Source organism: Pinus tabuliformis, chromosome 4_2, assembly GCF_031772625.1.
Source record: "Pinus tabuliformis cultivar Carrire ecotype Pingquan chromosome 4_2, CPIR1, whole genome shotgun sequence".
NCBI lineage: Eukaryota > Viridiplantae > Streptophyta > Pinopsida > Pinales > Pinaceae > Pinus > Pinus tabuliformis.
In genome coordinates, this window is record NC_142304.1 from 1,161,323,038 (window position 1) to 1,161,335,876 (window position 12,839).

At 40.7% G+C, this 12,839-nt stretch overlaps 1 protein-coding gene and 1 long non-coding RNA gene across 3 annotated transcripts in view; one reads left to right on the forward strand and one right to left on the reverse strand.

Annotated features, from left to right (window-relative positions):
• LOC149173791 (uncharacterized) overlaps positions 1–12,839 on the forward strand; it is a 162,257-nt gene that overhangs the window by 123,803 nt on the left and 25,615 nt on the right. The window lies entirely within an intron of this gene.
• The window catches only part of GLYR1 (glyoxylate reductase 1), a 152,619-nt gene that overhangs the window by 109,779 nt on the left and 30,001 nt on the right, over positions 1–12,839 (reverse strand). For both annotated transcript variants that reach the window (XM_089424739.1, XM_089424737.1), the window contains 2 exons: positions 5,549–5,659; positions 5,281–5,382 (listed from right to left, as the gene is read on the reverse strand). In XM_089424739.1, the coding sequence (XP_089280865.1) occupies positions 5,281–5,382; positions 5,549–5,659 (213 nt within the window). The remainder of the gene's footprint in view (positions 1–5,280; positions 5,383–5,548; positions 5,660–12,839) is intronic.

Genomic DNA, 12,839 nt, shown 5'->3' on the forward strand with positions numbered 1-12,839 from the left:
GTATTGCGCATCTTGGAGGAGCAGCAGTTCTATGCCAAGCTCTCCAAATGTGAGTTTGGGTTGACGGAGATGTTATACTTGGGACACATCATAGGGGTGGACGGAGTGAGGGTCCACGAGGAGAAGATCAGGGCCATCAGAGATTGGCCGGAGCCGAGGAACGTGACAGAACTTTGAGGATTCATTGGCATTTGTACTTACTACCGGAAGTTCATCAAAAGTTTCTCACAGCTTGTTGCACCCCTGACAAATCTGACGAGGAAGGGGGCATTCAGTTGGTCGGATACAGCGCAACAAGCCTTTGACAGGCTCAAGGAGGTTATGAGCAGCTGCCCAGTGCTTGCATTGTCAGATTTTACGCAGCCATTTGTTTTGGAGTGTGATGCGTCGGGAGAGGGGATCGGCGCAGTTTTGATGTAGGGAGGTCACCCTATAGCCTTTGAGAGCCGAAAGCTCCTTCCGCACGAGAGGTTGTATTCTATATACGACAAGGAGATGTTGGCCATCATGCATGCACTGGCCAAGTTCCGGCAGTATTTAGTGGGTAACAAGGTCAGGGTGAGGACTGATCACAACAGCCTCAGGTTCTTTTTGGAGCAAAAGCAACTACAGGAGAGGCTTGCAGAAGTGGATCAGTAAGATCCAAGCATATGACTTTGACATTGAGTATGTCAAGGGTAAGAACAACGTGGTAGCAAATGCCCTTTCACGTAGACCAGCCACGTTGTCTCTTATGAGCTTGGACGCAGACAGGAGGGCTTGACTCTTAGTAGAGTACTCCAAGGACAGATTTGCATGTGAGGTTCTGGATGGGCAGGTGGCAGATGACAGGTACAGGGTGGTCGATGAGATCATCTACTACAGGGACCGGATCTTCTTGACTGAGGGATCTCAGCTCAAGAAGAAGATACTTCGGGCATCACATGACGCACCATTGGCCGGCCATCAGGGGTTTACCAAAACCTACAGGGCCATTAGAGAGAGGTTCTCATGGAAGGGTCTCAAGGAGGACGTACTCCAGCATGTCCGGGAATGCGATGTTTCCCAGAGGAACAAGGGGGAGATGAGCCATCCCGCAGGATTATTGCAGCCTCTTCCCATTCCGGAGGGGAAATGGGAGTGTATCTCGATGGACTTCATCACAGGGTTGCCCATGGTACAGGGCAAGGATTGCATCTTTGTCGTCGTTGACCAACTGACAAAGTACGCTCATTTTTTCGCCATATCCGCACACTACACAGCAGCGCAGGTGGCCGAGTTATTCTTCAGAGAGGTCTTCAGGCTACATGGTCTTCCTAAGACCATCACCAGTGACAGGGACAACCGTTTCATGGGCGGGTTTTGGCAGGAGCTTTTCCAGTTGGTGGGGACGGAGTTGACACCGAGTACCAGTTATCACCCATAGACGGACGGGCAAACAGAGATAGTTAACAAGTGGCTGGAGGGCTACTTGCGTAACTATGTCAGTGGGCAGCAGCGAGCATGGCTGAAGTGGCTGCATCTGGGGGAGTACTACTACAACACTACACATCACATGTCCATTGGTATGTCACCATTCTATGCTTTGTATGGATATCATCCCTTATCTTTTGCTGACGTGATGTTTGGTGCTAGCAAGGCTCCAAGAGCCAAGATTTGGATCCAGGAGAGTCAGGATATTCTCCGAGCTCTTAAGGATAATATGGCTACAGCACAGAACCAGCAGAAGCTGTATGCCGACAGGGGTCGGGTGGAGAGACAATTTGAGGTAAGGGACTTGGTCTACCTACGATTACAACCATACTGACAGTCGTCAGTGAAGCAGAAGGGGGCTGAGAAGCTCAAGCCCCGCTTTTATGGGCCATACAGGGTGATACGCAGGATTGCACAAGTTGCGTATGAGTTGGAGCTGCCCCAAGGCAGCAAGATTCATAACGTCTTTCATGTATCATACCTGAAAAAGGCATTGGGGCAGCATGTGACAATGACAGATGAGCTACCACCCACGGATGATGAGGGGCATTTGGTGTTGCAGCCAGAGGCTATTATTGATACCAAGGAGAGGCAGCTACGGAGCAGGACGGTCCGGGAATTCTTGGTGAGGTGGAAGAATTTACCGGATGAGGATGCCACTTGGGAGAGTGAGAAAATTTTGCAGTATCCATCACTTCAATTGCTTGAGGACAAGCAACATTTTGCGGAGGGAGACTGTAATATTCCTAATTAGTCATGGCCAATTGGAATATTCGATTTTGCTCAATTTTGCCTTCTATAGTTATTTATAAATAAAAAGATGAGGAAAAGGGGACATAACTCACTTTTAGAAGAAAGTCACCCCCTAGTAGCACAACGTTGTGACTTAAAGGCGAGCCAAGGGGAGCCAAAGGACCACGCAGAGATGGGGTCCACGCAGACACTTGGAGGGACTGCGCAGATGGAAAGGAACACGTGGCAAGAGAGGGATTACGTTGGAGGAGGTGGGCCTTGGGATTGAGAGGGGCCAACGCTATAAAGGAGAGAGGAGCCTCCTCATTTTGTCATTCGATTATGTGCATTTGAGCTAGTCATTTCGACTTGGAGCACGCTGGTTGTTTAGCCTGTCTGCAGCACTGTTTAGTGCATTGAGTGTCTCCGTTCGGAGATCTCACCCTTAGCCCCGGGGGACTTCGAGTGCCTACTCGGGCAAGGTAGTTTTCAGCAGTCTTTTGCAGTAGGATTGATCTTTGGCATTGTGGAGGAGCTGAGCATTTGGGGACTGCGCAGTCTTGAGAGAGAGGGACACAGTTCTTCTGGTGGGAGTTCCGGATTGGGGGTTTTGAGGAGGATTTGAGCTGGGAGATTGTGCAAGGGATCAGCCCTTGTATATTGGAGGATTTTGGCTGAGTTTCAGGCAGAGTTTTGGAGGGATTTTATTCAGTGGCAGCGCAGAGCCTTGAGGGATTGCGTGGATCCTCAAGGGGGCGAATTTCGGGGGTCAGCTATTTCAGAAAAGCTTTCTGGGTTTTTCTGGGTTTCTTGAGTAGAGGCTGATTCCAGAGTTTCAGCATTTTCTGAGGAGGGGAACAGCCCCAAATCCTCATTTGATTTCCAGTAGTAGCAACAACACGACAATTCTCCAGCAGCTAGGACGCAGTTCAGAGAGAGGCCATTCCTTTACTGTTCTGAGTGTATTTCTTCACTTGCCTGGTGCAAGTCGAGGTGCCATCTTTTTGATCACCTCCTGTACTCATTCCATTACTCAGTATAATAAAATGGCTTAGCATTTCTCTCTGCATTTCTTGAGTATCTGCTTATATTTCATGTTTACATTATTATATGTTGCACCACTGTTATTTTTATCACTTTGAGCTTCCCGGTTACTATATCTCTTGTACGTATTTGGTTGGAGTTTGCTGGGGTTTGGGGAATATCTCTGAAACAGGATATTACACTCTTACTAGCTACCCTTGTACCCCAACATGTGGCCAAGGGATGGGTTCCTGCAACACTAGATAGGACCATTTTCACACAATTTGAGAAGTCTTGCCCTCATTTGCGGTTAACACGGTGACCTTGCAGTTCTCTTGTGGGCAATCCCTTGTAGGAACGGAGGCACTTGGGTGGTTAGAACTCCATGGGAGGTATCATTAAGGAAACCTTAGCCTCCTTCCTTGGACTTCTCCCTACAACTTGCGTTCGAGACTAGCTTCAAAAGAATTGAACGGAAAGATTTCACTTAGATTAAGCATCTAATTAAAATTAACCAAGATCTTGCATGACACATTAGATCTAGGTCCTGCACTTCATTTAGGATAGATTTTGCATCCCGCAGCAGCTGTTCATACGGTAACTTGGAGTATTAATCTATATTGTGCAAGGAATTAACTTTAAGGCACTGGTCTCTCATTCATAATCTTAAAGAATCTAATCAAATTGTGCTTAATAATCTTACTTGCCGCTTAATTTTTAACTCAAGTTGCTAGGCCATTCTGTTGTATCTCCTGGACTTGTTGATTCTTGACAAGTTTCTCATCATCTCATTCATAGGGACTACCTCTTTAGCCTGCATTAGGAGGTACCTTAAACGAGAGGGCAGGGATCAGAGTGACAGCCCCTGCCCTAAGCATTGTCGCATTCTTTGTACAATTTGGGCGACAACAGGAATGAACATTGAATTGGGAGTTCACTGCTGCATATGAGTTATAAGGTTCCTCTGCCATACTATTGTTATGAATTTCCTTTACTGAGTTTATATAATGACTCTGCTTCCTTTACTGAGTTTATATAACGACTCTACTACTGCCAGCTTGTTAAAAAATGCACATGTTTATCAGTGAATAGCATTATTTCTGAGTGTTGCATGATTTATCGGTAGCTGACTGAAGCCTGGTTACATATTTGTGCTATTGTATATTTTATTTAAAACAAAACAAACAAAATTTGCACCTACAGCAGTCTACAATCAAAATGTTTGACAAAACTCTTCACTGAGAAATTCCATTAAACTCAGAAAAACACTGTGGTACCTTTGCGTCTGTTCCAAGAGGGAATACTACAAAAACTCAATAGCTGACTTTCAAAACCTGTCACTGTTTTTTATTAATTCTGAATACGAAGATCTGCTACAGCAAAACACTAAGCTGCTAACTGCTGAGCACAAAAAAGCTCTGTCAGATCCATACCCCTGCCTTTCATTTATAGAGATGAAAAAAGCCCTACTAGGATGTTCAAAATTAGATCTAATACCTAGATCTATGGATCTGCATGAGAATGAGGTAGCACACTCCAAATAAAGAGTTCAGATTCTCTAGGCATCTGTGCCCTAAATAAAATCAAACTCCAAAATAGATAAATTGCTAAAGCTAAGACTGAACCAAACTCAGCACTCTATATAGTCTAATTTGAGGTTAAAGATAAGGATAACCTTATCCTATCCTTAACCTATCTAAAGCTCATGCATACGTTCATGCGCCCTTACTGTTGCAAGCCAAATTTAGTGCTTTGCTCTCTGGTCTTCTTAATGCCACGGCCTCATCTCAGATCAGGTCAACTGCTGCGGTTACAGAAGATGCTCAGATCTGCTGTACGTGGTCCAGACTCCAACCCATAAAAGGCTATCTGAGGTACACATTCTAACATGTATAGACTGTATTCAGATTGTCGCCATAATTGTTTATACAGGCAAAGCTGTGGATTTGTACTATGTGACCCAAGATTAGTACTTTGTACAAAAATATAAGCATAGATATGATAACCACGAAACTTCTCAGCATATATTCACTTCAAGATAATAACTTAAACATAAACCTCACAAACACAAACCTCATTGATCTTTGTTGAAGTGATAGTATCAACTGTTGACATGTCAATGTATCCTTTTCCTGTACACATTTGCTCTAGGACACCATCCTTGCCGAAAACCACCTGCAAAATAGTTGCGGAGAAGATCATTGACAAATATTAATAAACTAAACAAAAAATATATTATCTCAAATGAAAATACAGAACAAACTGTTGAAAATTCAAACCAATAGGTAGTATCATGAAAAGAATTCAATTAATGAACAATGGGAATCCAAAAATTTCTCACCGAGAGGGCAGCAGGAGGATCAGAGAGGATGGCTATGGTATAGTTGCACTTCTTTACAACTTCGGCAGGAGTGCTTCCTATGGAAGCACCTTGCTCAACAAGTTCTTCACACTGCACCCAATCAGAAGAAATGAACAAAATTAATATAGAATAATTATAATATGTTAATTAGCCAACTAAAATGGTAAAACTCAATGCTAAGAGCCTGAAATAACAAAAAGTGTAAAGGGAAATCCTCAACTATCATATTCCATATATTTATAAATTCTTTAATCATTCTACACGGCCATTTTACTGTTTTTTTGTTGCAGTAATATAGATTAATCGGTTTCTCTGTCTTTGTTGCCCTAAAACCAAGGCTATGATATTCAACAAGTCAAAAAGAGTCTTTTCAGATTACCATTTCCTTTTCAGAGGGGAGGAGATCATGATTAACAGCTCATACACTTACTTGAGGGTTCAGCTCTCAATGCAGACTTGTCTTCATCAATGCTTTCATTAGATGCAATAGACAATCTCCACACCCATCTTCCCTGCTGAGTTCAGGGCCTTACCCTTTCAGCCTTGAGATTGTTTTTGGTCCAATATCACTCCATTGTCGCGTTCAAGGCTATGCTAACTCAGCAACGGATAGGGATAAGTACGCGTACATGGCCTACTGTTCTTCAGAATCCGTTGATTTAGCTAGCCACCCAATACAAGCTCACTTTGCAGGGGTCTCAAATCTTCTGGAGTCTGTGGGTATTATAATAGTTTAGCTCCCTCCATTCAAATACTTGATGCACCTAGCCGACTCCTACCTAATAGGCAGGAATTGAACAGGATCATTCGAAATGACATCTACAAGCAGTACACTCATATCACTACCAACCGATTTGTGCTCAAAAATAGCCTTTTTATGTAGAGCAGTTCACGGAGCAGAGGAACGAGCTCATTGTCCAACTTCCACACTCGCCATCACTAGATGCACACTCTCTACATCCCTCTAGGTCAGCGCAAAATGAGTTTGCATATACTTCAGGTGAAGAAAAGCACTAGCTCAACCAGTCAGACAATATCTGCAACTTGTGCCATCTTTGAGAGGTTGAGAGTGAGGAGCATTTCATCTTCCTCTGCCACATTTATTATGAGAATCAAGGGTGGTTCAACCAATTATTCAAGGAGTCCAGACTCCTTGCAGCTTCTTTCGGTTTTCCAACCAACATTGCCTAGCTTTATATATGCAGAAGACCCTTAGATTCCAGTCCCACATTCTATGGCCACCCTGTATACCAGTATCCACTAGGCTGATCACCTCCTCCTTTCCAGTGTCCCCTTCTACTAAGGGTACCAAGGGATAATGTGAGCTCAAGGGACTATTTCTACTTCCCAGAGACCTCAGCATCAATGTCGTTCTAAACCCTATTCTGATAGTCAGATGGGACCACCCAAGAGTGAGCAATGGGTGATCTCATCCAGGCAGCAACATAGTACACAGTCCAGATTATCTTCCAGCGCCTCTTCTAGACAGCATTTTATCCAAAGTTTCCTCCATTCAACCACAGGTATTAGTGGAGCTAGTGCTAGAAGATCCTGACAGCCCTACATTATTCCAGATGTTGGATCCATTTCTCCTAAATCTGTTTTCCGCCATCAGTGCTCTGTTTGCCTTAGCTTAGAACTGGGCACAGATTTTATTATATTTACTTAGAGCAGTACTTCACTGTATTTTATTTTCTGCATTTTGTTTCTTTAGAAGCCACTACCCGTGCTCTCACTATGTATTGGCACTATTGTACTTAGCAGCCCCATTGTCCTACTTTTGTGGTCGTTTGCTGGCCATTAATTAGGCCATATTAGGCAAATCGAACTCCTTAGTGATTGTATAAATAGAAGTGAGATGATTCATTTTGATCATCATCATTTGGATTGGGTTATTAGCTCTTGTGAGATTTTCGTTATCCCTTTTCGAGGACGAGTTTGGATGATATAGAAGAATTTTGATGTTTAGATCTCTCTCTCTTGTCTTGGAGCTTCATTATTGGCATAATTTGATGATTGGATATACTCTTTTGTACATATAAGTTCTCTTTTCATGCTTATTCTTGTTAATTACTTTTGTCACATGAATGTTGTTGGGATTTTCACTATACAAGTCTGGAATTTATTGTTTTTCTATACGAATTGGTGGAAATTGTGCTCTTTTATAGTGTTTCATCATGTCATGGGCCATGTATAAATGGGTGAATGTTCCTAGAGATAATCTGTGCTAAATACATCTAGATAAGTCATCAATTATTGCAAATCGAAGTATAAACCCCTTGAAGCAGTTGCTCTCATGCCCTAATGCCATGCAAAGTTGTTTGAAGGCCTCCTTGAAATGGTGAATTGTCTCCAAATATTAAAATATCCTTGGATCCATCTCTCCCAAAGGACAAGGCACTAATCCTCCATAGGTGGTCACTTTCAAAGCTTATTTCTCTCACCTCTCTCTCTCTCTCTAGGTCTAGCCTCCATAGGTCACCTAGGGCATCAATTATCTCACATTCTAGCCATCAAAAGACTTTGATCTCTTGTCCTCTACTGCGCTAGGGTTTTCTCTAGAGGCTCTCCAAATTTCACGAAATTCCAACGGTGGGATCTCGAGATATTGCAAGCCCTAGCCCAAGAATCGTCTCTTGCCCTAGGTTTCCCTTGGCTAGTGACCTCATTTGGATCATTGCATTCTATTCTAAGAAGATTTTTCCATCGATCCTCTTCCACAATTAAGTCAAGCCCCTCCTTGAGTGATCAAATCCACCTCCTTGACCTAATTTAGGTCCACTTGGTCCTGTGTGATCCCACAACTTTATAACTCCAACTCCACAAAAATCACACAAAGACCAAGTCTCCATAAAAGTTTCTAGGCTTAGGGATCATCTTTTCAGGATACATTCCCAAACCCTAGCCTTAGGAATCCTTCTAGCCCTTCCTAGAGAGCCTATTACCTTGCTTCTTGTTATCGCACAGAATGTCTAGGCATCGTGACAACGGCTCAGATCGGGGGTTGTCACCCTGATCCCCAATCTCTCCTTTTAAGTTGTCTCCTTACAGCAAGCTAAGGGGGGTAGACCCTATGGAAAAGTGGAATAAAGAAGAACTAGTTTGGAACCAACCGGCTCAGGAGACACAATGAAGCGATCAAGTACTTGATTAAGATTTAGTAAGACTTATAGGATTTGATTAGATTTTAAACGATTGATACCAGTGCCTTATGGAGTCAACGATATTGCTAGGGAAATTAAGACCAAGTAATCGATTAGCACCTGCTGCTTAGATGAATGACTATTTTATATGAAATGCAGATCCTAAAACTAATGTGAGATGCAAGAATCTTGGTTAATTTTAGTTAAATGCCTATCTAAATGTGAACCCTTCAATCCTTTCCGTGTTGAGCCTGATTTCGTAGTAACTAGCAGAGAGAAGATTAGGAGAAGCACACTAAGGTGTGATTAACGATACCTCTACTAAAATTCTAACATACCCGGTGCCTTCGGCGCTGCAGAGAACTGTGGCTCTGACGACTGCAAGGTCACTGTTTTAAGTACTATTAAAACAAGCTTCTCAAGAAAAGATGGATGGAGATCTATCTGTCTATCGACCAAGCTTATGCTTGGAAGTAAATTTTATCTATGCAAAGTTAACTTATATGCAAATGCACTGGAAGATGAGATGAAGTTAGAGTCGAGAATGGAAAAACACTTTTGCCGCAAAAGCCCTCAATTACCCAATGAAATGCTTGCCTTTTTTTAGATGAAAACTTAGAAAATAAACTCTTGAAGATACTATAGTTAAAACACCAACTTATTTCAAATCTTCTTGATACAATTGAGCTCAAAGAGAACAAAAAGAACTATGAAATTCGATATCAATGTCAACAGATGCTCAAAAAAATACTCTGTTTATGAAACAAAGGATATGCATTTTATCACAATTCCATGACAGAGTACTTAATTTTTAGGACAGCAGTAAGAAAAACTTTATGACAACAGCAATATGACAATGAAAACAGTAAGCTATCAATGGTATCTTTATGCCAAAAATTTACCGAAATTTTTACAAACTTGCCCACATGAATTATCAAAAAATTTCAGCCTGTTGTGGTGTGATTTCCAGAATTATATCAGATCTAATATACTTATTACAGCCAACAATTAAAACATGAAATAAGCTCAATGATGAATGCCCAACTCAAGAAAATAATTCCTTAATGTATTAGACAACTTAGAAATTGATTTTAGGCTAACCCACATGAAATTTTTCCACTGTTATATTTCAGACTTCAGAAACAGAATTATTCTAAGATAACAGTGACCCAAAATGTAGATCTAAGCGAAATTCTTGATACACATCAAACATAAATAGCTTATTAATGTATTTAGCAAATTTTTAGTTAATTTCAAACCACTTAGATATGTTTTTCACCACTATTAGAAAGTTATATGACTATTGTAGCAAACAGTGAGGAAAAAGATGGTTTAGAGATCAAACCCTTAGGCCCTAGGCCTTGAAGATCACTTGTCCAAGTTGCCAAAAAAAATTCAATATCTGAAACACAAATTTTTACCAAATTTTCTGCAAAAACCCACTAATGATTAGCTTCAGAAAATCAAATATTCAAATCAGAAAAAGAGCAAGGGAATCTAGGGCCAATGAGAGCTAGCACTAGGCCCAATAGAACTAGCGTTGGGCAAGGAGAAGGCAGATATGAGCTTAGGAGCCCCAAAACTTGAAACCCTCGTTCTTAAAAAAAATAAAATAAAATATTTTGCTTCAGATCTTCAAATTTATTGCAAAATCTTTAATGGATGACCTTGTAAAAAGATTTGGGATAAGAGATTGCCTTCCAGGGCCTAGATTTGTCTCAGAACCCCCAAATCTGCTTGAAAAATCTCAGATCTGAAGATTTACTTGGCCGATTTCTCAGATCTATTCCTGCAAACAATCTTTGAGCCCAGATCTTGTCCTCAAGGGTTTAGATCTAGCTCAGATTTGAAGATTTTCTTCGCTGATTTCTCAGATCTATTCCTGCAAACAATCTTTGAGCCCAGATCTTGCCCTCTAGGGTCTAGATCTAGCTCAAGTCTGAAGATTTACTTGGTTGATTTCTCAGATCTATTCTTGCAAACAATCTTTGAGCCCAGACCTTGCCCTCCAGAGTCTAGATCTAACTCAGATCTGAAGATTTTCTTGGCTAATTTCTCAGATCTATTTTTGCACAAATGAAAAGAGAAAAACCCAATACCCAATATGTACAAAAATAGAGAAAATCCTAAAAACCCAAGTGTTAAAATTCAAAATTATGTTACAAAATTTCAGATCTACACAAGTAAATAACGGATCTATACAAATAATTTACAGATCTGACGAGTATGAGTCCCACTCCGCTCCCAGATCTGATAATCTAAGGCTCTTAATAGCCAGATCTATCAAAATTTCCACAAAATATTTAAAAGATTTTGAAATTTTAGAGAGATACTAGCCCAAAAACACCCTGCAAGAAAAAGATTATCCTTAGATAAATCTTGAGGCTTATATGAAGTAGGCTCTTCAGAAAATATGTGTTGAGAGTTGGCTAGTTCAACCGAGAACTATCCCCAAATGCTCAATGAGAACCTGAGAGATCTTCTGCAAACACTAGATCGACCATCAAATCAAGTAGAGAAATAGAACAGTAATAAAATTCTGAAGAAATAGAGATACCTGCTACTTCAATCAAAATTAAAAAGGTTACCCTAGATCCAACAAACTGAATAAGGTACCTGTATTCAGATTATTCTAAGAGACCTATTGATTGATAGTTTTCACATAATATTAAGCAGAAATTAAAACAATGTTACCATAAATTCATGAAGAGGAACACTACAGCACGTTGAAACCCCAAAGACTTTTGCATTAATTCAAAAAAGTATACAAGAGAGCTTGAGAGCTTAGTACACGATTCAAAGATCGGATGATCCTGACTGACAAAATGACCTCCTATTTAAAGATAAATCCTCCAACGGCTAGTTCGAGTGATCCACGTCAAAGCAATCTCGACTGTTGATGAGGATCAAAATTTCTTTTAATCTCATCCATCGAAATTTTAAATTATTGAGGAAATTCGAAATTTTCAATTAAATGTATTTTAATTAATTCAAAAATTAAATTTTTGAATTAATTTCCTCAAAATTTTGACTTTGACTTAACCCCAGGGACCAAGGGCTTAAAATTTAGCAAAATAATTAATTTACCTTAGTCCCTGGACCTCTTAAAATTTAATTTTTTTAAGCATCGACGAATTTTGCCTTCGGAGAATTTAAATTTACCTAGGACCTAGAATTAATTAAATTTCTGGCTTAGGATTTTAATTAATTTTGGCCAGAAAATTTAATTAATTAACCTATGAGGGGATAAATTATTTTTCCAACCCTCAGGACACTTTACATCATGATTTTCACATTTTTTACATCTCAAGGGGAAAAACCCATTTGCAAAAGACCCTCACAGACTACCAAATTCTGCAACACAAACACAAATATAATCCAGCAAACCAAGCAATTTGTAATAAAATAACCTAATCAAATAGTTAGAATTATTCCCAAATCACTTTGACATAGAGACTCGATCTAGAACACTAGGACTCCCCTAAGATCCCAATAACAAAATCCACTCCGGCTTTGGGGTAAGGCTGAAGGAAAACTCTGCGGACCATCCGAGAATAGATCGGTGAGACAAAAAAACTCCCGAAATGTAGATCGTCACCAGAAAATTAGATTTACCTAAGCAATTAGATACACGACACAGATCTACTGAGATTATTTACAATTTACACGTGCAGAAAGGGTTTATATTATAACATGACAATCAGGCTGATGATAATAGGTGGACGACGTAGACATATCGATCAAGTGTTATCCCTTTTGCGAAAAAAGGGGTTGTACTACTATGGGTCATTGACACGTAGTGGTCAACACTTCCTAAGCAAGAAAGCCATACAATTGAGTTTCTCTTGTGAATAGGCCTTGGGAATCACTCCTCATCCTCTTATTAACCTATTCATCTAATGATTCCTCTTTATACCGGGTCTCCCATCAGTGGAAGTCTGTAAAGAGCAAGGAGCCTTCGCTGAGTTGACAGTGGGCTATCGCTCCATTATTGCCCTTCACCTCATAGCTGCCCTTTAGGACCCCCTCCTAGGACCCCTGCTAGTTTGAGTGGTAACAGAGTCCACTTGGGTTTCTTTGTGGTCCTGCAACCTTGTCGTTTCAATTTCACAAGGATTACTTAGAAG